The sequence below is a fragment of the Phoxinus phoxinus genome (assembly GCF_949152265.1).
Source record: "Phoxinus phoxinus genome assembly, chromosome: 21".
In the NCBI taxonomy this organism is placed as follows: domain Eukaryota; kingdom Metazoa; phylum Chordata; class Actinopteri; order Cypriniformes; family Leuciscidae; genus Phoxinus; species Phoxinus phoxinus.
The window spans coordinates 12,941,931-12,969,379 of record NC_136896.1 but is presented as its reverse complement, the minus strand read 5'-3'; the positions used below and the strand labels follow the sequence as shown (position 1 = coordinate 12,969,379).

Genomic DNA, 27,449 nt, shown 5'->3' with positions numbered 1-27,449 from the left:
TTTTTAGATCTAGACTGAATGATAACAGTGTATTGCATCCAGTAATTGTTTGTTTTGTTTTTCTTTGGATTTACTTTATCAATGAAGTAATGATTTGTCTGACCAAGTTATTTTGAAATGTATGTCAGTATTTCTCATTTTAACCGAAGTATAACTATTTGTATTATCAATGATGATTTTGAAACTTTTCTGAAACTTATTTGATTTTTGTTTATTTGTATTTTGTCCATTTGGCTTGCAACAATGCTTTGGACATCAATTCAACTGAATCTCTGTGCTTGCACTGAATATTTTGCTGATACTCTTCATGAAATGGTGTTTTAAACCAGCAGTTGTTGTTTGTTGTAATGCAATTTATTTAAATGTTTCCAGAAACAGTGTAAGAACTTGTAAAGATCTTCTTTTATCAATTCCTTGACTATATTTTTTAAGTACATCAATTTAAGGGCCTTTTGCCAGAGACTAATTTCAATCTGACCATATCAATCCTCTGACCAATGACAAATGACATGTGTCTGCTTTTGTGTCGTGGTGCTAGATGTTCTTTTAAATCACAGGATCACTGCTACCGAAGTTCATATCTTGTGTTCTGGTTCAGAAAGAGACAGCTGCCAGACTGCTGTCCCACTCGTTTGCTCCCAGATTCAGTGACTGTTCTTGTGCAGGTATTCGATGGATGATTTGCATAACGGTGCAATCCAATTTGATAGAGCCTACTCCTGCAGGGCTGGATGGTGAATAAAGACTGAACAACTGACAAACTGTTAGTGAAACAAGCTTGGACGAAAAGTCTGAAGATGTAACAGAAAGATGGACTGTGTCACCTTTGGACTCCATGTGTGTGGCCGACGGGACCAATGGCAAATTGTAGGATTGAAAATAATCCAAGATATTTGAAATGAACAAAGACATCTGCTTTACTGTTTTTGACAACCTATTTCCATAATGACCATTTGGAGTCTGTAAAGGCACCGAGGTGCTGATAGTGATCAAGGCCTGTAGGCCTAAGATGTGTGTACTTTGGCGGGATGAAATTGTCAAAACATTAGTACAATGGGGAACTTGTAATTATCTGATTGGTCAGTTTTGAATGTCTCACATTTGGGTTTTAGTCACATGGTCAAGGAAGGGATAAAAAAAGGAAGATGAAGATAAATATGATGAAATGACTTAAAATTGTTGCATTGATTTAGTTTTCAGAGTATGAAAAACAGGGAGAAGTGTAGTGGCAGTTTTTAATGTTTTATTTCTTATTGTGTTTTCTCAGTGATAATATATGAATGCCATATGTTCTGTATTTGGAATTCTCCTGTTGTAACGTTGCTGAGAAGACCCGAGGCTAGGGAGGGGTTGAGGCAACCATGGGGGTTCCTCAGTTCCTGCCCCCTGGGGTGGGTGTTTTAAAGAATGCTTTGATGAGAACATTATAAGACTCTAGAAAGAACACCTATCTTGGTCTCACTCTGCCTGCATACTGGGCTGTTAGGGTTGGTGGGTTTTCACCCTCACCCTGCAGCTGGCCTGTGTGGCTAGACTGGGAACTATTCTGCAGAATAAATGTATATTTTCTTTTAAATACAATTTGAATATTGACGTCTCTTTTGCCTGAGAATGCTGCGTTTGTTAAATATTGTTTTGCCACAACATTAAACATCATTAAAATGACTGGAATTCGCCCACAAAAAAAAACCCACCAAGACAATCTAAGAAATAAATTTACCTTGTCTCCCAACAGCAGGTGAGCTGGTACCACACAGGGCTCGGCCAGAACCCGGGCCAGCCTGGAGACTAGCCTGGTAGAGTGAGTCCAATTCAGAGAGTTCCTGGTCCTCTGCCGCTGTGGGTTCCAGCTCCATGCTTTGGAAGTTTGAGTGCTTAGAGATGTTCTTCTTCCTGGTGCTAATGGGACTGTGAGGAGCAAGGTGTCTTCCAGGTGTGTGTTGATAGAGAGCGGTTCCTGTCCGCTGGTTCTGGTCAGGTGGTGTGTCGTAGGGGGTGACGACAGCATCAGGGCGGTCTAGGCTCCAAGAGGACCAATGACGGGCAGCAACAGGAGGGGTCAGTTTGGTGCATGGCTGGGAAGATGCAGACAGGGGCTGCCATATGGGGGCTCGTCGGGGCATTGCCCCCTTCTCCTCAACAGGGGCAGGTGGTGGACTGGTGGCCCTGCTGGATTGGGGTATCCGTTCTAGACAATCTGCAGTGCCATGCCACAAAGGAGGATTTGGAGATTGAGAGAATGAAGCTTGAGGGTGCTGACAGCTGGAGATCTCTTCGTCCTCCCCTAAAACACCCCAGAAGTCAAGGGGCAAAGAAGGTAGAGATATGGCCAGGTGCTTGCGTATGGGCATGATCCGAATGCCTGATGCTTGAAGAACATCTGATAACCTGATGCCACCCCATTCCTCCTTATTCTGGGTTGACCAACTGCTACGTTCATCTGGCTCTTGGGGTTGCGCCTGAGAAGAGGCAGGCCGAGGATTGGGCGATGGGTGGCTAGAGGACTGGGATGGGGAGTTTGTACAAGAGGAGGGTGATTTCATGTGTTGAGGAGAGGGTGGGCCAAGCACAGAAAACTGATTGGTCTCCCAGACCTCTTCCTGATTGTCTGTCAACAATACTTGGTCCGGGCCAGGGTGTTCACTGCAGAGGAAAGAAGAGTGAGAGAAGGATATTGGTTAGACACTGGCTGAATTTTTTTTTTAGCATGGTTATTATCAGAAGTCATGTTCAACATTATCACTCAATTAATGTCACTAATTCAATTATTTGCACAATTAATTTAATTAATGGCATAATTAAAATACATTAATTAATTAAATTAATTACATTTTTAAAATAATGAAAGATTTTTATTTTTTTATTAACCATGATTAATGTTACACTTTGTACTTAAAACATTAAGGGTCGAAAATTACTTCATACCAGTTGTCATTGTTTACTAAAACTATTTTAAATGGTTTTCTTAGTTGAAATAAAGCTAATAAAATAAATTACATGAAAAACTAGCTGCCTAGGCAACAAGTTTTTTAAGTAAAATTTTTAGCAATAATAAATTACTAAAAATGAAATACAAATATTTAAAAAAGACAAAAACTACTGAAAATATTAATAAAAGCATATAAATAATACTAAGGTAACACTGATTAACACTTTTGTATTATGTGAGATGAAATGGTTGTTCTTGTCAGTAAATCACCCTACATTATAAAATACATTAATTTCCCATACCCCTTGAGTTCCTTGTGCATAAAATGTGCACTGTGCATGTGCTAAAAGGTTTAACTTTTTATAGATACAGTCAAACATAAAATTCACATACACATCTGATATATATTTTATACTACTAGGAGTGTGCACTATGTATTCATTCACAGAGGCAAACAAAACATAATACAAGAAACCCTGAGAAGACCTCTAATGGGTCTTCTATAAGAACAATTGGTGTTAGGAATATTTGTAAAATTGAACCTCAAAGGGAAACAAAACGATACTCATTCATATCAAAATATTAATTTATGTCAATGTTCATTCCTACCTGAAAATGGCTTTGTTGCACGAAACCCATTCTAATACATTTTCGAACTAAAAAGAAAAAAAAAAATCACGATGCTGCCAAGGACCAAATTCAATGAAAACCTGTGTCCTTCACACCAGTATTCATGAGCCACTTCTCATAGAATGCATACACACACACAGTCCCCATGTGCTTTCCACAGCTGACGCACTACGCGACCTTGACATCATTTTCATAGTCGTCGTATAAACCAGAGTTACAACAGCCATAAATACGCCCAAAAGATCCCCAGAAGTGGAGAGCGCGGGAATGAGAGTTGGCTTTGCTCCAGAAGGGAAACCTGCTCGCTTTCTCCATTCACCTCTAATAAAGCAGAGCAGAGCATCCATCAGAATACCATCAATCCTCCTTCATCTCCACTGGCCCTCAGCGACCCACCGATGACCCGTGTGATAGATTCATTTTCAGATAAATCTTTATCTAATACCAGTAAAAAGCCTTTGAAATATCTAAACACACAATTCTCAGTGTTTTTAATCCGTTGTGCAGTTGCCTTTTGTACAGCTGTACAGGGATCCCCGAATCTGACAATTTTAACATGCATGGTGTCTCACAGTCTAATATATTAGTAAGACAAGCCTGCTTTTGAAGCTGGGTATGACAATCTTAAGCATGCAAGCCTAGATAACCCTTTTATCCTTTAGATTGGTTGTTTCTCTTTTCTTTTCTTTTTTTCTTCTTACTCCCAAGGCTCCATTAATAAGGCAAATACCCCTTCATTAGCATTAAACCAGAAATGTGTTTTCAACTTAATTATTTATATCTATAAATGGATCATTATTATAATTACTCAGATGTAACCTAAAAATATCAATATCATGGGCTAATTTTTTTTCCCAAGTAGCTTAATCTCTCTTCAAGAAACTACAGAATATTATTTTCAAACAATATAAAAAAAATGAAGGTTGGTTTGATTATGAAAGACGGGACTGAAAAAGTAAAGATTGTTAAATTGCTGTGGAGAAACAATATAAGTAAAGTACACTGTATATAATATTGTAATACACACTGTATTAAATATAAAGCAAAAATAAAATAATAAAATAACATAACACTGCTGCCTGGAACCTTTTTACAGTCAGTACCCCTGGGATACACCTGGTTGGGAATCACTTGTTTAGAAATTGAGAAAAGTATTACTACTACTGTAGGTGATAGGTGGTTCCTGGCGGCTGCTGCATGCCCTAGAGTGGTTATAGAGCCAACTGAACTGGGAGAAGTTCAGTACAGAGGTAAACATCCCTGATTAATGTGCTAGCGGGCTCATTTACTGTAAATACTTCCTCAAGCACTACATTGGGTAATTACCCAAGGGGCTTTGGCCAGGTCAGGCCATACATCACATCAACGCCTTTAATCAATGAATGGAGAGGAAAGAGAAAGCAGGGAACAAGAAAAAACAAATACAATAAAACAACCGCATTCCACACACTGCAGAAGAGACCGTTGCATTGTTCTGGAGGCTACTTTATTAGTAAAGTGGCATGCCATGTGCATGTTATATTGGTGGTTATTTATTCGCTAATTTGTGTTTGCCAATAATTCAGCCGACTGCCTTCTGCTTCTAATACTTGGGGCTTATCAGGAATCTTTAACATCCGTCCTGATCTGTACATGTAAGTGTGATTTTGAATAAAAAATTAACCTCTGAAAGCTCCAGCACTTTTTGAGAGTGAAATATCAACTGGCATTCAGACAAACTGATCAGTTAGTTTATGCCTGCACGTTAGATTATTTAAGATAACACTGCATCACAATGACAGACATAAAACAGAAATACAAAGAGAAAACACGCAGCCTTTCCTCATCACCACTTAACAAAACTCCAACACACTGTAATTGTAATTTATCCTAATTTAAAACAAACCATAGACACAAGGATTTGGCTTTCAGCCCAAAATTTTACTTCGGTATAATACCAGCTTTGGCACCTCAGTATCAATTTTACCATTAAAACAGATGTAAGTTAGACCATTGTATTTTGTACGACAGATTTGCATATAACTGGAATATTTACCAATAACTCAAATATACAGTACATGAAATCTGGCAGATAAGGCCCAGTTGTCATGGAATTAATTAACAACTAAGTAACATATTTCATAACTTATGAAAAACAATGATCATCACAAGGTGCATCTCAGCATATAATTTCCAAATTAATTATTACCGTTTTAAATATATTCTTATTGAATTAAAATATTCCAGTACATAAAGGTAATAATATATAATTGAGCAAAATAACAGTTAACATTTGCTCAAATGGATCGGAAATACAAATATGAATACTGACCAAGGCATCCACATTAATTTTCTTAATTTAAAGTGCACCCATTTCTCCTCAGTCTTCCATGAAGTTTAAGATGATCTCGGCAACACAGTGGGTATTATTATACTAACAATATTATTATAATAATTGATTTATACATTTCATAATCAATACATTTCATTTTGATTCTCAAATCATGCACCAATGCTTTTTTACACCCTTAGGCCCCGATCACACCTAACGCGTTTTTTGCAGTGAGAGGCGGCTTTTTTCAATTGTTTTCCAATGGCAGTGAGCGTTCTGCGCGTTGTTAATGCGCCCGCGTCAGGTGTGATCAGAGCCTTCTACAGCAACTCTGTTTTCATGTTTCAAGTCACATAAATTACGTTTGTATGCTGGTATTGTAAAGTTCTAAAAAAATAATGTTAGTACCGAGGTGCTGATTTTTGTATCGCTATACCACACAACCCTAATAGACCCAGGGGTCTGGGAGAGTACTGATCTGAACAAGCGGATAAGCTGGACACACAGGGTGACAGTACAGGTACCTGGTGGGCCCCTGTGGGCGGCTGGGCTCCTGCTGCTGCTCTTGCTCTTGCTGCATGCGCTGCTGTAGGCCCCGCGCTCTCCTCATGCATTTTTGCAGCTTGGCGTCAGCAGCCATAGTCCTGCTATGAGTGTTAGCACTGCCCTCATGCATGGAAAATCTTAGTTTAGCTATAATGCAAAAGGACAAAAAAAAGGGAAAGGAAAGAAGGGCAGAAGAAAAGAAAATGCAGAAAAGAAAGAGGTGAGTTATGAGGGGCCGGCATGCGGACCATTTCTTTGTTATAGAAAAGACAACGTAGTGAAATTGAAGGAAATAGGACAGAGTGATGGTGGGATATATTCCACCTTTCACCCCAGAGTGAGGTCTAGGCTGTGTTCAATAGGCAAAGCTTTGCACGCTAGTTCATCAATGTCGTCACACAGTTGACGTAATGCGTTGATAACAGTAGCTTTCAACAGAGAAATGTCATGTCCATTTTAAAAGTAACATTGAAATAAAAACACTTTTAGAATTACAATAAAGGTAGATTAAAAAAAAGGTGTTGTGGCACATGTTCTCAAATTAATTTTTCATTTTTTAACTTACTATTTTATCAAATTTTTATTTATTTTTTTGCCTCTAATATTTTATATTATTTTACATTTATTTGTATATATTGTCTTACTGTATATTATATATTGATATTATTTCATATTTGTATATTACATTTACAACAACAACAATAATAAAAAAATTATAATGTTAATAATAATAATTTTCAGTAGGATACAAATAAGTTATCATAATGTCAAAACTCTTTTTTTTCCCCATACAAACAAAAATGCATTGTGATCGCTATCTGCCAAGTTCAATTGAACTTTTACTTACTTTATTAAAACAAAAAGTGTATATTATGTTGGAATTTCAACCCAGGCCCTCGCACATTACACAAAAGCTGTCCGCCTATAACTCCAGAATTGCTCGAAAAAAATAGGTGCATGACACTCCTGAGTTTCATCATTTTCATTTTAAAACACATTTCCTGCTGTTATGCAGCGTTTTGCTTACTGAACATACCGTCCATAATGAGTGACATAAAACAGAGTTCAGAAAGACCATAATATGGAGAAGCACTGGGCTTGCTCTGCTGAACGACAAGAGAGAGAAACCAGCAACTGTGGTTGAGCTTTTAAGCCCTCGTTCACAATGTGTACTAAACAACATGTTGAGATTCATCACACCGATTAACTGTTAATTGCCTTCCCAAAATGAGTTTGCATTAGGAAACAGTTGATTTGGTTGCTCTCCCGTCTGGGGCTGTTATATGGAAAACCGCATGGGAGGTTAGTGTTGCCATGGTTCCCTTGAACCTGTTTCGTTTAAGTCTGGTTTAGCATTAATTCTGCCTATCATAAAAATGCTATTATCAGAACATTTACTGCTGTCAACACCAGCTGCGCCTGAGCTAGCTTTAACTGCCGATGACGTGCATCGCTTTCAATGGGTTGAAAAGGAGATGACGGCATTCTGGGAGATGAAAAGCGGCAAAGTTTTAGGACGGCACACCACTGAAGACACAGGAAGCAGGAGCGACAGCCAGGACAGACATACGAACGTGGACACACAAAAACCAATAATGAATTGCAGGGTTGTGACAGGTGTTGCTTTCATTTGGCCAGAGGAATAGGAAACTATTCTTTTATATAGTGAAGGCATGACCTTAAAGGCTGCCACTGAATCTTAGAGGCCTGTGTGCGCTTTGGGCCGAATCAGATCTGTCTCGACGAGACAGTGAAAGTGCTGCAGGGATCTGGAGAGTGGAAATATTTACAAAGGCTGTCTTCCCTTTACACATATTAGTGTTTTGCCGCACACACACAGACATGCATGCACATATACGCACACACCGTGAGCAAAGCGAGACAGAGATGGAGGGTTTGCAGACCTGGATAGTGGTTTGCGAGCGGTATAAATAGATTTGTGGAGAGTTTTGCATGGCTGAAATTGTTCTCTGCTCATTAATCATTCAAGCAGGTATGCCAGCACCTCGGACAAAACCGTTGTTGTTCCAGGTAAGCGAGAGATACAAAGCCACCTTTTTTGTTTTAATTTGAAGAGTGCTGAGAGATTTAGACAGGATTGTGTGGCAGTATCCACACACAACGGCTCAGCAGAATCACAATCCAATCCTTCCAGCAAAGGGGATTTATAGGGGTCGGGAATGTTATGATGGTGAATCCAGAACGGATTTAAGCTCTGTTAGCGTGTGGGTGAGGCCCATTCAAATGGTGATCCAAATGGAGGGCTCATGCACAGAATAAAATGTAAAAAATAAAAAAGATTAAAAATTGTTCCAGCCTCTGTCTGGCACAGATCGGGGCTCTCAAATGGCAAAAGCCGAGCGCATGTCTGGCAAGGATCAGGGGCTCTCAAATGGCAAAATCAATAGCACGCCACTATTAGCGGTATTAACAATCAACAGGCAGAGCCACGTTCCCAGTCATCCAATCAGATTGTGAAAATCTGTGCAAATGGTGACTCAGATCAGAGCACTGAGAGAACAAACATAGGGATGCACCAAATTTCAAATTAAAATAAAAAAATACAAAACGTAACAATTTAAAAAATTAAAATAATAAAATAAATACAATACAATAAATATAAATAGATTTTATTATAAAATAAACATATATATAAAAATTATTATAAATAAAAAACAATTCTGTTCAATACAGATACGGTGGATATTATGTTCATGTTATCAATAACTTATTAATAAAGTAAATACATTATATATTATTTTTATTAAAAAGTAAGTTAATATAGGCATGTACAATTAAGCATGTACAATTTCACCAAAAAAATAAATTGAAAATTCTCAAATATTAACTGATATAGTACCAAATATAGTGCATCCCTAGACACCAAAAAATAAGGATGACAAATAATATGCCACACACATAAGCGAGTAGACCAGCACACAGAGAGACAAACAGAAGCAAACACACACAGGGTGCTGCAGGAAGGAAAGGCAGTGTAAAAATGGTGGGTTTGTGTTGTGTTGCAAGGACATGTATGTTTTTGGGAGCTGCTTTCTTACTAAATGGACCTAGAAAGTGCATATTGGGTAAGTGATGGCAACCCGAGTAGATAGCGTAGGATTTGGGCGTAGCAAGCAGAGGCAGGTTAGAATTACTTACACACAGCGTGGTGAGAGAGCGCCAGGGCTGTAGCTGTGTCCCCAGCTTGCTCCAGACGCAGCGACTGCTCTAAGAGAGAGTCAGCCTCCGCCAGGCAGTGCTCAAAACTGCCCCCCTTCCCTGCAATTAACACACCAAGGCCAGGCCTCTGAGAACACACTCATACACGCACACACACTGCTCGCAGGAGCCCCTGTGTGTTCCCGGGAACATGCCACTCACAACGTTTGCACGGCTTACCGGCAATGGAGATGTCGACTGACACACAAGTGCACACAGTATAATGACCACCACCAGCACAACTCATAAACACAAGTGGACATGTACAGTAAGTACACACACAATGCACACTGACTAGGGAAATCGCTTTAAGATTAAAAAATGTAGCATTTTAATTGATTAAAAAAAATACTGCAGAGTGTATTGGTGAATTTTTATGATGCTATGGTTCTCATCTACAATGTTTATATCATGGTAGTGACGGTACATGATATTACAGTGATATTTCATTTATTTTATTATTTAAAGATACTAAGACATTGGATTCGATGTAATTAGAAGAGGGTAGAGGGTAAACCTTTACTTCTAAAATATCTCTGCTGAGAAAAAAGCTTGAAACGCCTAAAGTGGTTTGGTCTTAGCTGGTTTAAACAGGTCTAGCTGGTCTCCCAGCAAGGCTAATCTGGTGTTAAACTGATTTAGCTGGTTGGTCAGCCTGATCAGGCAAAAAGTGGCCAAAACCCTCTCGAACCATAAAAACAGACCAGCCAAAACAGCTTAGCTGGCTGTCAAAATGATCAATTAATAAATGTATAAAATCAACCGATAATTATTAATATGGTACCAATGTATTGTGCATCCTTAGAAACCAGCCTGAAGTCATTTGCTAATCTTAGATCAATTAAATAAATCAATTAACAAATCTCTAATAGCAACCGATAATCAATATTGTACCAATATATTGTGCATCCCTAGAAAACCATCTAAACACATCAGTCTAACCGGATTAGCCAGGCTGGGAGACCAGCTAACCAGTTTTGGCTGGTTTAAGCTGTTTTTTTGCAAGAGGGATTGCTCATAATGCAAAGCTGTGGCTCTGTCAGCTCTCTCTTTAAACACAAATTCTATCTCTTTTCATTTGGTTTCTGACGGTTTGGCCCAGTGTGGCATTTACCCTGGTGCTGAAGTTCGTCCAGGTCCATGAACTTGCTGGGTCTGGGGTTGAAGCCCTGCGCTGCTTCTCTCTCCTTCTCCTTCTTCCTCTGGAGCTCCTGCTGCCTGGCCCTGCGAGCAACTTCCTCCTGCAATTCATCCAGCTCGCTGCGCCCCTCTCCTACACACATACACATAAATAAATAACAGTAATATTCATGTCCAAAGTTGACATGAACACCTTGTAGCAATAGTGGGTTAATAATGCACAAAGGCAAAGACTGGTGGTGAGCCGGTGACTTACCCACACTCAGTGGAGTGCTGCTCCAGATGGGTGATTTGAGGTCTTGCAGGATGGCACTGCTGCTTTTGGACTTGGGCACTGTGCGCCAGGAGGGCCCAGAAGTTACTGGCCTCTTACTGCCGCTGTCCCTAAGGCAGAGTGGAGCAGATGTCTTGATACTCAGACATCGTGAAAGTTGGTCTCTGAGTCTATGTAGTAAATCAGTTTGTGTAGGCCTATACTACAGCATTAAGGTTTATGGTTAATATTTGGCTTTTTCGATATTTTGTTGCCAATACACAATAAACCAACATTGTGTGAAAATTTAAATAATACCATCACATAATTCTATGTCTATCAAGTAAATTCGATATATCGACATGCTTGCTTACTTCTGCTTAATATTTCATAAAATATTTAAAGAAACATTGTGTCAAAATATCAAATATGATGCAGCAGAAATCTGAGGTATCATTCTAATATGCTAACATGCTCAAGAAACATTTCGTATTATTATCAATGCTAAAAAAAAGTTGTGCTGCTTAATATTTTTGTGGAAACCTTGATACATTGATTTTCAGGATTCTTTGATGAATAGAAATGTTAGAACAGTATTTATTTGAATATAATATAAATATACCAATTTTTTCTTTTCAATATTTATATTTAATATATAATATATATACCTGTGAGCACTGGTGCTCTGGTTGTCGCTGAGGGGCATGTCCATGCTGATGGGGCTATTGCTGTTCCTCTCACTGCTTTCGTAGCCACTCTCCATCCTCTGGATGAGCCGAGGCTGCTGTTCTACGCCTCTTAAAGGTGGTGGGATCGGTAGATGTTCCACTCCAGTCTCTGACACGCACCCTGAGCAATCGGTCATGGCTCCAGTCTCTGCTGCTACAATATTTGCCCCCGCCGCCGCAGCCCCTGAGACCAGCTCGCTGTGCACCGGTGACATCGGGTCTTCCGGCAGCGGGGAGGGCCCGAGCGTGGCGTACCCAGCCGGCCGATGCCTTTCCCGGCTGAAGATGCTGTCAATGTTCAGGGCCTCTCTCCTTGGTCTCCAAGTGGGCCGATAGCGCCCTCCACTGGAGCTGGACTTAGACTCACTGCTGGTGCTCTCGTCTTCCCAGTCCCTCGACCGAGCCCCAGCCTCCGAGCCGCCCACCCCTGAACTAGAGGACGATGAGAGGGGTCTGCTGTGGATCATATTCACAGTCTCTTTATAATCCTGCAGATGGCCAGTAGAAGAGGTTCTTGGCGTACAAAGGGGAGTGGCCTGGTCTTTAAGAACCTCCCCTAAAAAAAACAGACTTGTACAATTATCCAAGTTAGAATATAAATATATTTGAAAGTTGCATCCAAATTTGATGAGGCACGTGCCTTCTCAGTTGGATTTAGCATGACGATTTGCTGGTGACATTTATATTAGAGAGCATGTTTGTATTAAAGTACCTGCAGTGTCCACGCTGTTTTGGGAACCGCTGCTGTCCTGATTACACACCACAGTTCCCTGAGAGTCAGAAGAGAAATAGGAGGCCATGGACTCATGGTGTGATCGAGAGTGCTTGTAGCTGCAGCTGTCTGTGGAAGAGTCTGTGCGTGTGTCACTTGAAATTGAGGGCTCCCTCCCTGACGACAATAACAACAACAGCAGAGAGGGCATTTAGAAATAGAGAAAGTTAGCTTCAGCTATGCAACTGCGCAAAAGGCCAGATCTTAAAGGGATAGTTCACTCATTTTTTTGATTTATTCTGTAATCATTTACTCATCCTCATCTCATTTTTTAAACCTTCCACAAAAGAAGAAAATTCAAAGTATGATTGTACTTTTCAATGCAAATGACAACAAATACAGACTGAAGCTTTCAGACTTGGATGTAAAAGCTCTATAAATGTTGTCCACTATAATCCAAGTCTTCTAAAGCAGTGGTTCTCAGCCAGGGGTCCGGAGATATAAGCCTCAATGGCTTAAAATTGTTAAAGACAATTCAAGGAATAAAATATGGTAAAACAAGTTAAAAAAAAAAATATTAAATTCACCCCCTAAACAACAGTTTTTCTTTATGAAGAATCAGGATTATCTTAAAACACCTATAAATATGAGTAAGCCCAAGTGTTATTTCTAGTCCAGGAAAAGTCATAAAACAGAAGTAAAATAATGGTGGGGGGGAAGTCATGGGGTCTCTGAATATTGTTGTGAATATTACTTTGCAGTCAAAATGGCTGAAAACCACTGTTCTAAAGCCATACTATACCTTTGCGTGAGAGATGGAACAAAATTATCGTTGTTATTCACTGAAAATCATCCCCTCCATTGAGCTGTAACTCAAGAAACACTGTAACTGCATCACTGAGTCAGTGATTTGTGAACCTAAGTTGTTAATCCGTTAACCAGATCAGCCCAATGGATGAATGAATCATTCAGATACATTTTTATGAACCTGATTCAATATAAAATCTAAAAAGGCATCACTACATCTCTCATGAATGTTCCAAGGACAGTTAAAACAGTTGTCAAGATTTTTAGTGAATAAAGCAAAAAACAAACAACAACAACAACAACAACAGTAATTTCAGTTTATAAAGCGGTCAGAAGAATGCGAAAATAGAGCATATGGACCACTTTTTATGGTACTTTTGACTCCTTTATAAGCTTCAGTAGCCATTCATTGCAATTGCATGAAAAAAGTGACCACATTCTGTAAAAAAGTCATATGGGTTTGGAAGGAATTCATTTAAATGTTTTTTATGTGTATTGCTTTGTTTTATTCTGAGAATTAGACATCATAAATAGTATTGTTTCTTTTGTTTAACCCTCTACCTCTCCGTCCCGCCTCTCACTTCCTTTTAGCCTCACCGGAGTCTTCGCTGTCATAGCCAGCCTTGCTGCTGTGATGCAGGTCTAACTGCGCTGCCAGCATGTCCTGCGATGACACGGGCGTTCCTCGGGGGTCAGCATACAGCAGCAGGAGCGGCTGGTAGTGGCCTTTTATACATCTCGACACCACATCCTTCCATTTGGGTCCAATCTACGACAGTTTAGTACATCCTGAGTTAACCGCAGACTCCATTCACAATTAGAAACACCAGAATCAGCTGCTCGCGACAGACGTGTCATTACCTCCTTCACATGTGCGTCATCGAAGTACATCCACTTGCGTATCTTGGTCTGGAAGAAGAAGGTGGAGTAATGCTTGCCGTAGTAGCAAACCATGCCCACAAGGTAGAGCTCTGAATGCTTGGCCCGCTCATCCGTCACACGGTAGAACAGCTGGAGGGCAGAGAGAATTGACCGTGAGGACCAATCAGATTTAGAGTTTGCAATAACTGCAGTGAGGCATTAAATCATTCTAAACATTAACTCGTCAGCATTGGCAGAGCGTGTTTTGAATCATAAGACAATAAAATTAACAGTTGAATTAATATATTCAAAATTCAATTATATTTAGTTTGACTTAATGATGTGAATAATTTCAATGTTTGAGCGACAGGTTGAACTCAGTGTTCATGAGAAGGCATCTCTAAACAAGGTTCCATGAAAAACAACATCTAAAAATCTGTAAGAATTAGCTCCCTTTCGATTCATGAGTGTGAATTTGACACACACACACACACACACACACACACACACACACACACACACACACACACACACACACACACACACACACGATGTTAAATTGGATGTAACTGATGTAATTTGGATTGCAATAACAAGACAAAATTCATTGAATTGCAATAAAAACAAATCTCACAAGTGACTCACAAGTCACACAACAGAGTACTTTCATTAGTTTAACATGTTTTATATTATATCAAATATAATTATACTTCTTTATACCAAATGGAACAAAATGCAACCTTATAAAAAATAAACAATCACATCAAAATGTAAATATATTGCCTAATATAATGAGTAAATAACATTTTGGGAAATTAAGTGTTCCTATAATAGGGATAACACTTTATTAAAAATAATAATATCAATAATAATAATAATATTATACATGTGTAATGTATGTATACATTCATGTTAATTTGTTAAATATAATAATAAAAAACATCATCATTTTATATATACATATACAGAATAATCAGTCATTTTTAAGCTTTTGAAAGAAGCCTCTTATACTCACCAAGGCTGCATTTATTTGTTCTAAACTGTGAAATTGTGAAATATGATTACAAATGTTTTCTATTTGTATATATTTTAAAATGTAATTTATTCCTGTAATGGAAAACCTGAATTTTAGGCAGCCATTACTCCATATGCATTAATCCATTTATTCTTTATTCACTTCTTTATTCAAATTCTGCGCCCTGTGTGCTACATTAATAATTTTGACACAGATTCAATTCAGAATGGCACACAAACCTGGTGTGAAGTACGTGAGGACACTGTTACACTAGTGGGGCTATGGATATATTGAATGTGACAAAGAGTACACTGTGTTTCCTCCTTTTGTCCTGGACTGTGCATAAGAGAAGGGGAGCTGGAAGCTCAAGGTTACTGCGTTAAGGTGGCAACAAAAAGGAACAGCAATAGTGTGTTGTCCGTGCATGCATGAGTCTTACATCACCCAACCGCAGGCACGTGCCCAGGCTGTGGATGACGTCTTCAGCTAGATCGGAGTGGTCCGAGTCCCACACCAGGCCGATGCTGATGATCTCCGGGCAGTTCATCAGAACCCGCCGAATCCGTAACATTTCGCCACAGTTACTCTGAAACGATGAGACAAAAAAGAAGGCATCTTGATTAGGGCTGCACGATATTAAGCAATTTTTTCTGCGATTTATTACGATATGGATACATAGAAGTTTCACCAGATTACTTGAATAGCCTCCTAGAATGACTGGGGTTAAAAAAAAGCAATAATTAGAAAAATACTTTTTACTATGAAGACTTTAAATCTGAAATCCATTTACGGCTGAACAATTTGAAGAAAAACTATTTTTGTGTTCATACTTGGGGTTTCCAAAAACCAAACCAAAAAGTGAAGAGTTACAACAACAACAAACATTCCGATAGGCCGCATTCACATTCAAACTGCTTTGACCAATTCCATATTAATTCTGGAATGTGCATGTGTGTGAGAGAGAAAAGGTGAAGGAGAGATGAAAGAGCACTTCAAACAGTGCAACGCGTTCCAGCAGGGCCTTATGTTCAGCACCCAATGTTCTCGCTGTGCTCTTTGAGTCACCGCCCTCTGCCGAGCGCTTTTGGCAGCAGTATACGGAAACAGGCATGGAGAAAGGCTCTGGCGACGAGCACCACTGCCAGCCTGACCTCTTCCTTTAACGTACAAAAACCTATCCGAGCACTGCCTTTGTGGAGCCGTCAGCGGGGCGGCACCAGGCTGGCACCAGAACTGGGCAGGAAGGGATTAGACAAAGAGCCCAGTTCTCAGAACCGTCCTCTCGGCCTCTGTCTCTCCATCACAGACAAACACAGAAGTGAGGCAGCCATTGGACAACCAGCAGCGGCAGCACTGCTGAGATTTGGGACAGACACACAGTGTCCCATTAGAGATCATTGTTAGCCTCGGCTCCGCGGTCAGTCCTGCCAAGTGCTGGGAATCCAGACAAACACATGCTTTCAGGGCCAGACGACTAAGCTTCTAAAGAGCAGTGACGTCACAGACTACCGGGATCTCAGTTGCATTTCAATAAAGTCATTTCAGGGAATCAACAAACGGAAAATCACTGGAAATGAAGGCGTGGATTTCCGCTCAAATTCATTTGGACGCATTTCGTTGATTTGGTACGGTGTAGGCTCAGCCGCTGACATGGGTTTCTCCATAAGCATGCTGAATGATGCTGGAGTGTGTTTGGGATGATGAAATCAGCCGACCTCCTGTGGCGGGGTGAGGATGCACAGTGTGTGGTAAGAGCTGATCAGCAGCTGGTGTGTAATAGGGCAGGACTGTGTGTGTGTGTGGTTGTGTGTTGGGGGTCTTTCGTCTGTTGAGAACATAGGAGTAGTGAGCAAAAGACCCTCTCGGGCGAAAAACAGATGGCCTGTATGGTTCCATGTGAACAGCAGAGCATAAATGAGCGTGTATGGGTGGCTTGAAAAACGATTACACTTTGGGTGAAGATCAAGTTATTAGGCAAAAACAAAATCAAACTAGGCAACGTTATTGAAGTAATGTAGGCACGACTTAATTTTATCCAATGGGATTTGATTAAAGATGGTGAAAATTAGGCTATATTACAAGACAATATTACACACTGGTCAAGCTAATGTACTAAACTGTAAATGTTAACATTGCCACAGGTAACCAACTTCCAATATAGCTGTAATTGTATGGACATTTAAAGTCAAAAATGAATAATTCTTGTTTTTTATGTAATATTGCAGTATTTATTATAAATGATTTGTCTGTAAAAAATATATTTAATCAAACTAATTTCCCCTCTCTCTTGCAGCAACATCTCTTCTCTGATGATGTGTTTACTGGCGAAACATGCTGTCACTCACATGAGATTGCAACCACAGCGATCCAATCAATTCCCAGTGGACCAAATCAAGTCCCGCCCCACATTTTCATTAGGATATAGGAAGAAAAGACTATCGCAACTTCTGTATGCTGTAAATAAATTCTGTATTCTTCTTCTTTATGCTGACTTAAAAAAAAAAAAAAAAAGGAATACGCTATCAATTTTTTAAATTCAAACATACAAAATGGAAATATATAACTTTTAAAACAGACTAATTAACAGACATATTTAATATTTAATTAATGTCTTAAAATGTTAATCATTACAAAGGTAAATAAAACAGATTTTTCAATGCAAATTTTAAATTGCATTTTGAGTGGCATGTGGGTGTAGGGGTCCTCTTAAAATAAAAATAAAATAAAAAATAGAGCTAAAAACTGATTAGAGTGAACCATCCAAGGGTCAAATGAAAAAAAAACAAGGGTGAAAAACAACTACGAAGATAAGCATTTGGCACATGGACGAAAAGCAAATAGCAATTTTTTCCCCAAATGTGCACCTAAAATTGATTTTATGAATTTATAATTGCATTTCACTACAATTTTAAATATGAATTAAATAAACAGATTATATTATGCCCATTAATGGTTTATGTAAAAAAAAAAGAATAACACATTGATCACTCCTAGTCAGTTTTGCCAAGTCCATGGTTTTCCTGCGGAATTAGCCAATTTTTACATGGTTGCCGCAGGTAGTTTTTGTAGTCAGCGGGTTGAAGTGACCCCTCTCTTCGATGTGATTTCTAACCCCTGGAACGAGATGTTTACTGGGGGACCCCTCCCTGGAACCCGATTGGACTAGTTTGGCCCTGATTGGGCTAGTTTTGATTAGCAAATGGATGCATTTTGTTATGCAGACATGACAAACTTGCTCCTAGTCCTCCATATACTCAAGATCCACAGTGTCTTTCTTCTCACAAATGAAAACAGCGAGAATATAATAATTAATATAATCTTGTTCTCTTGTGATATTGACTTCATCTCCTCTCAACATTTCTCTGGTCAGCCATCCCAGTTCCTTGAGTTAGCAATTAAACTGACCACATGTTTCTCATGTTTCACTTTCTCAAGTGTTGCACACTGATTTGTAGATGGCCAATCACTGATTATTACTCAAATTCTTCAAATGGAACACCATTAAACTATTAGAAAAACAATTGGTAAAGGCTGAGATAGACTGTAATTAGTAGGTAGATAGATAGGTGTGTATGCGTGCTCTCACCGGACAGTTTCGCAGGTCGCCCATGGTGCTGGCGTTGCGGAGAAGCTCTCCAAACATGTCGGGTGTGGGCTTCTCCTTACATTCCAGCATTCGCACAGCTTGGTTACTGCAGCAGAGGGAATAAGAGACAGATGTGTCCTCAAGCACCAGTGTTAACACCACTGATGGGAAATGCACACACAATTTTACAGACATTAATGTTGAACTATAACGGAAAGAATAATAATACTAAGTGGTACACCTACACCATTATTTTCAGCCGCTCAAAAAACCTTACAAAGTCTACAGTACACAGATGTTATACATCGTCAGTAGATCACTATTCCCTGGAAGACATCAGAAACTAATGTAGCAGCACTCGATCTCTGTTCCATCTCCACATGGTCTCCATCAGGACAAGAGCCGCAGGCCTGCACAGAAATCAGCGTACTTTACTGGCTAATGTTTCCTTAAGCTAAGCGTGATAGCATCCATTTGACAAGCAGCATATCTGCACACATGAACCGTCTGTCAGCATGTCCGCATGGAGGAAATGTGCCAAGACAGCCCCTTAAGGGCTAAATACAACCTATACGCAAGACACTAATTTAGATCAGACAGACAGGTCTACCCTTTCTCTCGCTGTCTTACTTTCAGCATTATTCAGTGCTTTACTTGGAAATGACGGTCATACTGAGAATTACATTTAATATGTTATTTTTCACGGAAAAACGTACTCCTCTATTTGCAATTCAATTGTTAAGGTTTAAAAATAGCCACTTTGACCATGAATCGCTCTTCATATTGTTTAGCATGCAGTGTTTATAATTTCAGATTACCGCTCATCATATTCAACACATTAATAATTCTGTTAAGAGGGTGGATGGCATCATCTTTTTTCTTTTCTCGCATGTTCCCTGCATATTCATCCATCTATATAAGCTATCACAGACATAAATCTTAAAAATATTACCATTTTGCAGGGTGACACATAATGGTAACACGGACGATTTGCACAATTTATGGTGGATTTACAAACTACGTGATGTTACAGAAAATTTCTGATCCATTCTGGTCTAAACCACCACCGCTGTATATATATATATATATATATATATATATATATATATATATATATATAATATTTACTCAGGTTTCCATTTAGTTAGTTACCTATTTATGCTCATTGAAGATTAAAAAGTATGCAGTGCCAATAACACGATTAAAATTATATGTAAATGCGACCTGGCTAACAATGAAAACAAACCTTGAATAAAATTATGTACATGATAACAAGTTTAATATGCATTTCATTTGAAAGAAGAAACCCAAATGTGCCATGCATAGGTAGATGCCTGGTTTATAGTGTATATAACTGTACATCACTTCTTTTAGAATGACAAATTTAATCCTCTCAATACAGATAAACCTGTCCAATCTGTTTCAGAAAAGAGAGAAATACATAAATCCTATGGGTTCCATTGTTTTCCGTGATATGTGCGAGCCTGGTTTAACAGCTTTGTTTCTGGATGAAAAACGCTTGAGTTAGGATTTTGAGCATATTGCGTAGTCTTTGCTTTCTGGTGTGTGTTTGTGTATGCAGGTGGACGTGGCTTCCCACTGAGAGTGCGTGTGTTCATATTAAAGCCGTTGTGTGAGAATTCAAAGCCGTACAGGGGTACCTGCATCCAGAAGCGAGGGAACACATTGCACTATAATTTATTGCCGTACGGCCACGTGGCAAAGCACACGATTTACTGTGGAGTAAGAGTGTGTTTGTGTGAAGCCAAGAGAGGAGAGAGACAGCTTGTTTATGCATGTGTGCAATGCAAAGCCAGCAAACTGTGTGTGAAATGGTAAAGGTTGATGACTATTTAGTCATTTACTCTGCATGTGCATTCAGACCTGGGGCCGGTTGCACCAGCTGTGCGAAAGTTACAACAGCCTAGTTCTGATGTAAAGGGGGACTAAGTTACAACTTACGCAATACTATACAGTATATTTTTGCATTGCACCATTAAACTCAGTTGAAGCGTAAATCTACGCATAAACTAAATATTTACAGAAGCCACCGACCAGGAATAAAATAGCAGACTGAGTGAATTGCATCAATAAGCTGTTGTTTTACCCAAACGACTTCAATACTTCAGACATATATGATAATGCTGACATTTACACTAGCTTACATTTTAAGAGAGAGAACATTATGTGAATTAATTATTTTGTTAGCGAATTTTCAACATAAGTCGTGAATGTCAAATAAAATCAGTCAGAAGTTTTTTACATCAGTATTTATTTATTGATCCTTTTTAATTACAAATACATTTTCTGACTGTTATTTAGGCATAAAATACCTGCTGTTATTCATGATTAAGTGTCACATTTTAATGAAAACTTATTTTTCCATTATTTACATAAGGCAAAAGAAGTTAGAATCAAGGAACTGAAATTCGTATTTGAAGCATTTATGAATTGATATTATGATATTATGAATCATTGAGGGTAAACATCATATTATGCGTCTACGCATTACTTTACGGAGAGCTTACGACCTAGTAGCTAGAACTAATGGTGCACCTGAATAAAGTACAGCGTTACAAACTAGCTAGTAGTTACTAAGCCTCTAGTGTGGACTTTACGTTCTAATTTAAGTAAAAACTTACAAATGGCTGGTGCAACCCTACCCTGGAGAATTGATTATTTTGTATCTGATACAGAAATCATTGAAGAATGTTTAAGATCTGTTTATTTTTCCCCAGCCTGTCATGTGAGCACAGCCAGTGCATGTGAGCGAAAGTGGAGCGGGATGTCCTTTAACAGTATATCACTGCAAAGGTAGGTTCTTCAAACTGCTTTTTAACCCTAAGCAAAGAACGGAAGCAAAGAACGAAAAAGAACTTTGCTGTGAGTGTATCACAAAATGAATCTATTCTAACTTCACACTCCCTTTCAATTTCTTCTCCTTCATTCTTAACCTTGATGAAGGTTCGCAACTTCATTAAAACTATATAACCTCCATAACCTTAGACCTATTGCTTATTTTTACATATTCTCAAACCAGCATATCACAAAGGGCATTCTGGGTTGAGTGAACGGTCCTGAGCGGACTAAGCGAGTGGAGCAGAATCTTCAGAAAAGCGCTTTCAGCTCCAGATGAAATATTACCGCTCGTATTCTCTAGTCGCAACAGATCCTTGAGTGTCTTTCATGTGTTTTTAACATCCAATTTTGCATGATTTATGTTAATAAAAGTGCTTCCTGTATCGTTGAAGACCCTGACCTACATGCTCAGTGATAATAGCTGTGTCCCAATTCGAAGACTCCTTCAAATGCGGCCTCGAAATGCATCCTTCGTTTCCCGGGCAATGAAGGATACAACAGATGGACCTTTCGCGGCCTACCCTACCCCAGAATTCATTGCGCGCCAGTGAGCAGGATTTTCTTGAGAGAAATTGCCGTTTTGTTTTCAAACAGTTGAATGTAACTTTCATAAAAGCCAAGTACAAACGCTACTGCCACTCGTCCGTCCCATTTAACAACACTCGGTTCTACCTTCGACCTACACGACCATGCCTTAGAAGGGTGTCTTAATAAATAAGCCAATAGTGGCTATTCCATCATTTGGCAATGCATATCAAAACAAGAAAGTGAAAGTGTTGGAAAGCAATAGTGATTCTTTCTGATGTCCTAGAGAGTGTGCTGGGGACAAGATTCCACAGGGATTGATGGGTAATGTCCTATCTGTGTCCTCAGCGGTCCACTTTCTTATTGGAGAAATGGTCTTATCGAGGTCTAAACATCAGATGTGTTGCGAAGCTCTCAGAATGAAATACTGTACAGCAGGCAACAACGTTTCAGGAAGAGTTAAGAGTAGGTGTGTGAACATATATGAGGGTTTTATATGTGGGAATATTGGGGAATGGGGATGGATAGAGAGAGGAAAAGACGTACAACATGGCAGATGAAGGTTGCATGTGTGTGTAACAATACATACACTAGAGTGGGAGAATAGGTCATGAGGGAGGGGTTTGCGGAGGGCACGTTTCCTGTACACAGCTCTAGCAGATGGCTCTCACGGGTCTGATATGTACGATGACAGCTAATAACCTGTGATATAGAGCCTCATTCCAGCCTAGCAGGTCGGCTTTAGCATTCAGCTGGAGCTGGTGGCTCACTTACCCGATAAACACTGTGGATTGCTCCCTTACCTTCAGTTTCCAGTGTGATGTGTAAATCGAAACCCTCACTCAACATCAAAGTGACAAAAGAGCCACAATTGTCCGTTTCCAGCACTAAACGGCGTACACACACCCCACTAAGTCTCAATAGATCACCCTCAACCGCAAGAGTATCCATCATTTGTGCAGCACAAGACAAACTGAACCAAAACACAGTGAAGTGCAGGACAGTTGGCGGTAATATGGTCACAGATCTTTTTTTCAGGTTCAAGATCTGCGGAGGCAAATGAAGGTTGTCGGATTGACGGGTGCTATTAGCATTGGAATCTTGAGTAAGACGCTTAAAGTCACCACGAGTCCGTTTTTTTTTTTTTTTTTTATGGAATATTGCAGTATTTATTGTATATTATCAGTGCACATCATTCATTTTTTTATTTATGTGCCCTCATAATTTGTAATCAAAATAACTTCCCTTGTAAGTTGTAACAACATCTCTTCTCTTCTCTGATGATTGTTTGATGGCGTGAGGGCGGGACAAGTTCCCACTCACATGAGATCACAGCAATAGCATCACAACAATCCTATGATCCAATCAATTTCCAATGGACAAAATCAAGGCCTGACCTAAATGTTTTGATCGAAAAGCCATTTTACTGAGATATACTTCACAATAGGGAAGAAAGATCTATTGCAACTTCCATTTTATGTAAACCTCATTTCGCTCCAGTCTGCATTAAATCAACATTGACCCCATTTAGTTTGTTAGAGCACATTAAGTATATAAATCGTTATTAATCTGTGCAAGTAAATCCACAGAAAAAATTGTCTTCATAATCTTTGGTCAGAAATCAAAAAATGTACTTCCTCTATGAAATGGTGCTTCTTCTCTGATGACATCAGTTTGGCCGAGGTAGAGCATCCTTACTCACTCCCCTCCAAGCATAAGACTGCTGCGAGCTAGAGATGGTCGCAACTTCCGGTTCTTTAAAGTGTTTAAGTCTAAATGGCTAATCAATTGCTCCGTTTCAAAACATACTGAGCTGCCTACGTAGACGGCATTTTAAGGAATCATAGCTTAATCTCATTTTACCCAAATTAAACATCCTTCACAAAGATAACAATCCTAGAATGCATTATGACAAGCTCTTTAAAATTAATACAAGGCTGCATTTATTTGATCACAAGTACAGTAAAACAAGATTGAGAAATATTATTACAATTTAAAATAACCATTTTCTATTTGAAAATTTGACAAATGTAATTCATTCCCATAATAGCAAAGCTGAATTTTCAGCAGTCATTACTCCATGATTCTTCATAAATCATTATAATATGCTGATTTAGAGCCAAAAAAAGATTTCTTATTATAAGCATTATTGTGCTGCTTAATATTCTTCGGCAAATGGTGATATATATACCGGTATATATATTTTTTTCAGGATTTTTGATGAATAGAATGTTCAAATGAACAGAAATATTATAAATAGCTTTACTCTCACTTTTTATCAATTTAATGCATCTTTGATAAATTAAAGTATTAAATTCTTTTAAAAAAATTAATCAGCTTAACAACATGCTAACATTGAAAATGAGTCTCTATTTTAGAGGAGTTGCTGCCTATGTAAAGCATTACAAATCAGTCACCAATAAGGCTTTTAGGATGCTGACTAAGAAAGCAGCTGTCTATGTAGAGAATAGGCAGTGAGATGCCTCACTTTAGGTTTTAGAACAGAGCTAAATACTTTCTAGGAGCAAACCACCTATGACACCGTGGTCCTCCACTTACCAGAGAGAGGTGGTGGAGATGTAGTGCACCATCTGAATGAAAGGGAGAGGATCCGACGTGGCTCCACAATTATTACAAACACACTGGAGGAGACAAGAAACACATACATAACAAATGTTAGGAACCACATAAAACATACAATAAAGAAACACATGATGTCCCTCACCAACCTGTTCGAAAAGTGTCATGGCAAACTTCTGATGTGGGATGCAGTGCTTGGCCGTGCAGATGTCCTCCTTGGTCTCATCCGAGATGTGGAAGTGGATCCGCATCAGGAGATTCTCCTAGAGAAAACAAACACTGAGCGGTTGGATCATTTCTGGTAACTGTGTGTGTGTGTGTGTGTGTGTGTGTGTGTGTGTGTGTGTGTGTGTGTGTGTGTGTGTGTGTGTGTGTGTGTGTGTGTGTGTGTGTGTGTGTGTGTGTGTGTGTGTGTGTGTGTGTGTGTGTGTGTGTGTGTGTGTGTGTGTGCGTGTGCGTGTGTGTGTGTGCGCGTGTGTGTGTGTGCGTGTGTGTGTGTCTTTGATCCTGCTTTGATAAACAATTCTGGAACAAGATGTTTAGTGCCAGTGCAGTATAATGTTGGCTATTCCTACAGCATTTAAACAGTGAGGCATGAACGAGTGTGTGTGTGTGTGTGTGTATCAGAGACAGTGAGTTGTGTGGTCCGGCTCTTATATTCATTTTTCTCTGTCAGCACTCACTTCACGTTAATCTGATCAAGTGAGAACAACACATCTATTTTTCATAAGAGTCCTTTTGATTCCCTGGCTGAACAAATTTAAAATCAATCGATCACACTGCAAGTTCCTGACAAAGGAATACAGGGTGAACGAGGGAGTGGGAGAGAAAGTGAGAGAGGTGAATAAGACCATACATCAAATCTCTCGTTCCCTTCCTTTCATCTCACTAACAGCACGAACCACCCCTGCAAGACCCGTATAACCACCAGTGCTGGAGAAGCTACATGCTACTCCATTTTCCTCAAAACACTTCATCTATATTCAAGCTGCTCATCTGAAAAAGTATTTAGTTACACTATAAGTTACTGAGGAAAAGAAGATTCATTGAATCTATTTAAGGCAACAATTTGTTTTATACATAACAACAACATGCTTTTTTTTTTTGCAATCAGATCTAACAGAAATAATAAAGGTGACAAAATGAAATGTACAAAAATATGAACACTAAATATAACTAATACGAACTCCCTCGTTTATGAACTGTCAACATAACATTCTAATAGCAGCATTTAACTAAATATTTTGAGTGCTAGCATGTGGTTTTGAGAACGTATACATATATAAGAATTATACATAATAAAATATATACATATATTGCATTAAACTTAATTTTTTATATAACTAATTTAAAACTACCGAACAGTGTTATGGTTGTGTTATTTGTTTACTATTATATGATATTTGATATTTGAATTAGCTTTTATTTCTATATTTTCAGTTTTCATTTAAATTTTAGGTTTTAGTATGTGCTTTTGTTATTTTTTTATTCATTTTGTAAATATCTATATTTAGCTTTATTTTTATTTCAGTTAGTTTTAGTTATTTCAGTACTTCTAAAACTTATTTCAGTTGACAAGGCAACATTTCGAATTAAGATATAAGTGTAATTATTATTTATTCATGCTTTATTTTATTTTAGCTTTATTGGAAATAGTTTTAATAGCTTAGTTTTAGATAACAATAACAACACTGCTATTGAATAAAATGTATTAATCTCACACATCGTCATTTTGGATGGGAATGTTGCAATGCATTCTTGTATTTCTACACAGTGGTTCCGAAAGGTTTTCAGACACTGCAGTCACTCTTAAGAATGTGAATTTCTTTGCAATTTGCAATACATAGCAACATACCAAAACCAAGTGAAATATATTGTGAAAAAAAATTAATAAAAGAACAAGCTGGTAAAACATTTCATAAAAAAAAAACCTTTTTTATGTTTGAAATATATATTGTTCATTAATACAAGAATAATTGGACAACTTCTCAATTTCCCTTGGCTACAAAGCTTTCTGCACTATATCATATCAAAATCAGCAAAGTAGCATTATGTCATACTACTCTTGCAGAAATCTACATGGTTTTTAAACAGTCAAGCTGTCTCACATTTAAAAAATACAGTCAAGTAAGTACTGTTGCTACTAGTTACAGTAGCTACATCTCAACACTAATAACTCTGAGTTCACCGAGCTCGGAAATAAAGACTCTTCACACATTGCATTCAAACTAATTTTTCACTCTGAAAAATATCACATCTCATGCCCGCCGCGAGACACTTCTCATTGAGTATCACACAACAAATCATTAGTGTGTGGAGCGTTTCATTTCCGGCTCAGATAATAACGCAGCTATTTATGCAGGGGTGCAGATGTGCAGAGGAGCGAGGCAGAAATGAAGAGTTGGCATTTCGCTAATGTACTGCCTGTCGTCTGGTTCACGTGAGGAAGGGGTTGGCGTCTAAAAGTGGAGACGGATGGCACAACGAGCGCTTTGGCCCCGTGCCTACATCTGCCTCGCAAATGCGCCAGTCAAACAAATGGGAGAAATCATGGCAGTTCCATTCAACAGATCCTCGGCTAAAAATAACGAGCCCGCGACAGAAACAGACCTTTGTTACCGAACTGCAGACGAGGTGCTAATTGAGCTAAATAACACTTTGATGATGCTGTCTTTTGTGACCTTATGAGTAAGCACAGCTGCATTCACATATCTATGGAGGAAAAAAAAACCTGACATAGACAGTACT

The 27,449-nt window shown here is 38.8% G+C and overlaps 1 protein-coding gene across 11 annotated transcripts in view; it reads right to left on the bottom strand.

Moving 5' to 3' along the window:
- Positions 1–27,449, bottom strand: part of usp54b (ubiquitin specific peptidase 54b) — a 109,426-nt gene that overhangs the window by 14,391 nt on the left and 67,586 nt on the right. For 7 of the 11 annotated variants that reach the window (XM_079594799.1, XM_079594802.1, XM_079594800.1 and 4 more), the window contains exons 5-17: positions 24,851–24,964; positions 24,686–24,763; positions 18,738–18,854; positions 15,591–15,737; positions 14,137–14,286; positions 13,873–14,044; positions 12,469–12,645; positions 11,697–12,312; positions 11,032–11,159; positions 10,750–10,908; positions 9,576–9,695; positions 6,395–6,563; positions 1,721–2,643 (exon numbers count right to left, since the gene is read on the bottom strand). In XM_079594799.1, coding sequence (XP_079450925.1) covers positions 1,721–2,643; positions 6,395–6,563; positions 9,576–9,695; positions 10,750–10,908; positions 11,032–11,159; positions 11,697–12,312; positions 12,469–12,645; positions 13,873–14,044; positions 14,137–14,286; positions 15,591–15,737; positions 18,738–18,854; positions 24,686–24,763; positions 24,851–24,964 — 3,070 coding nt within the window. Of the gene's footprint in view, positions 1–1,720; positions 2,644–6,394; positions 6,564–9,575; positions 9,696–10,749; positions 10,909–11,031; positions 11,160–11,696; positions 12,313–12,468; positions 12,646–13,872; positions 14,045–14,136; positions 14,287–15,590; positions 15,738–18,737; positions 18,855–18,982; positions 19,094–24,680; positions 24,764–24,850; positions 24,965–27,449 lie in introns of those variants that run through there. The other 4 variants (XM_079594801.1, XM_079594796.1, XM_079594798.1 and 1 more) reach the window with 3 other exon arrangements.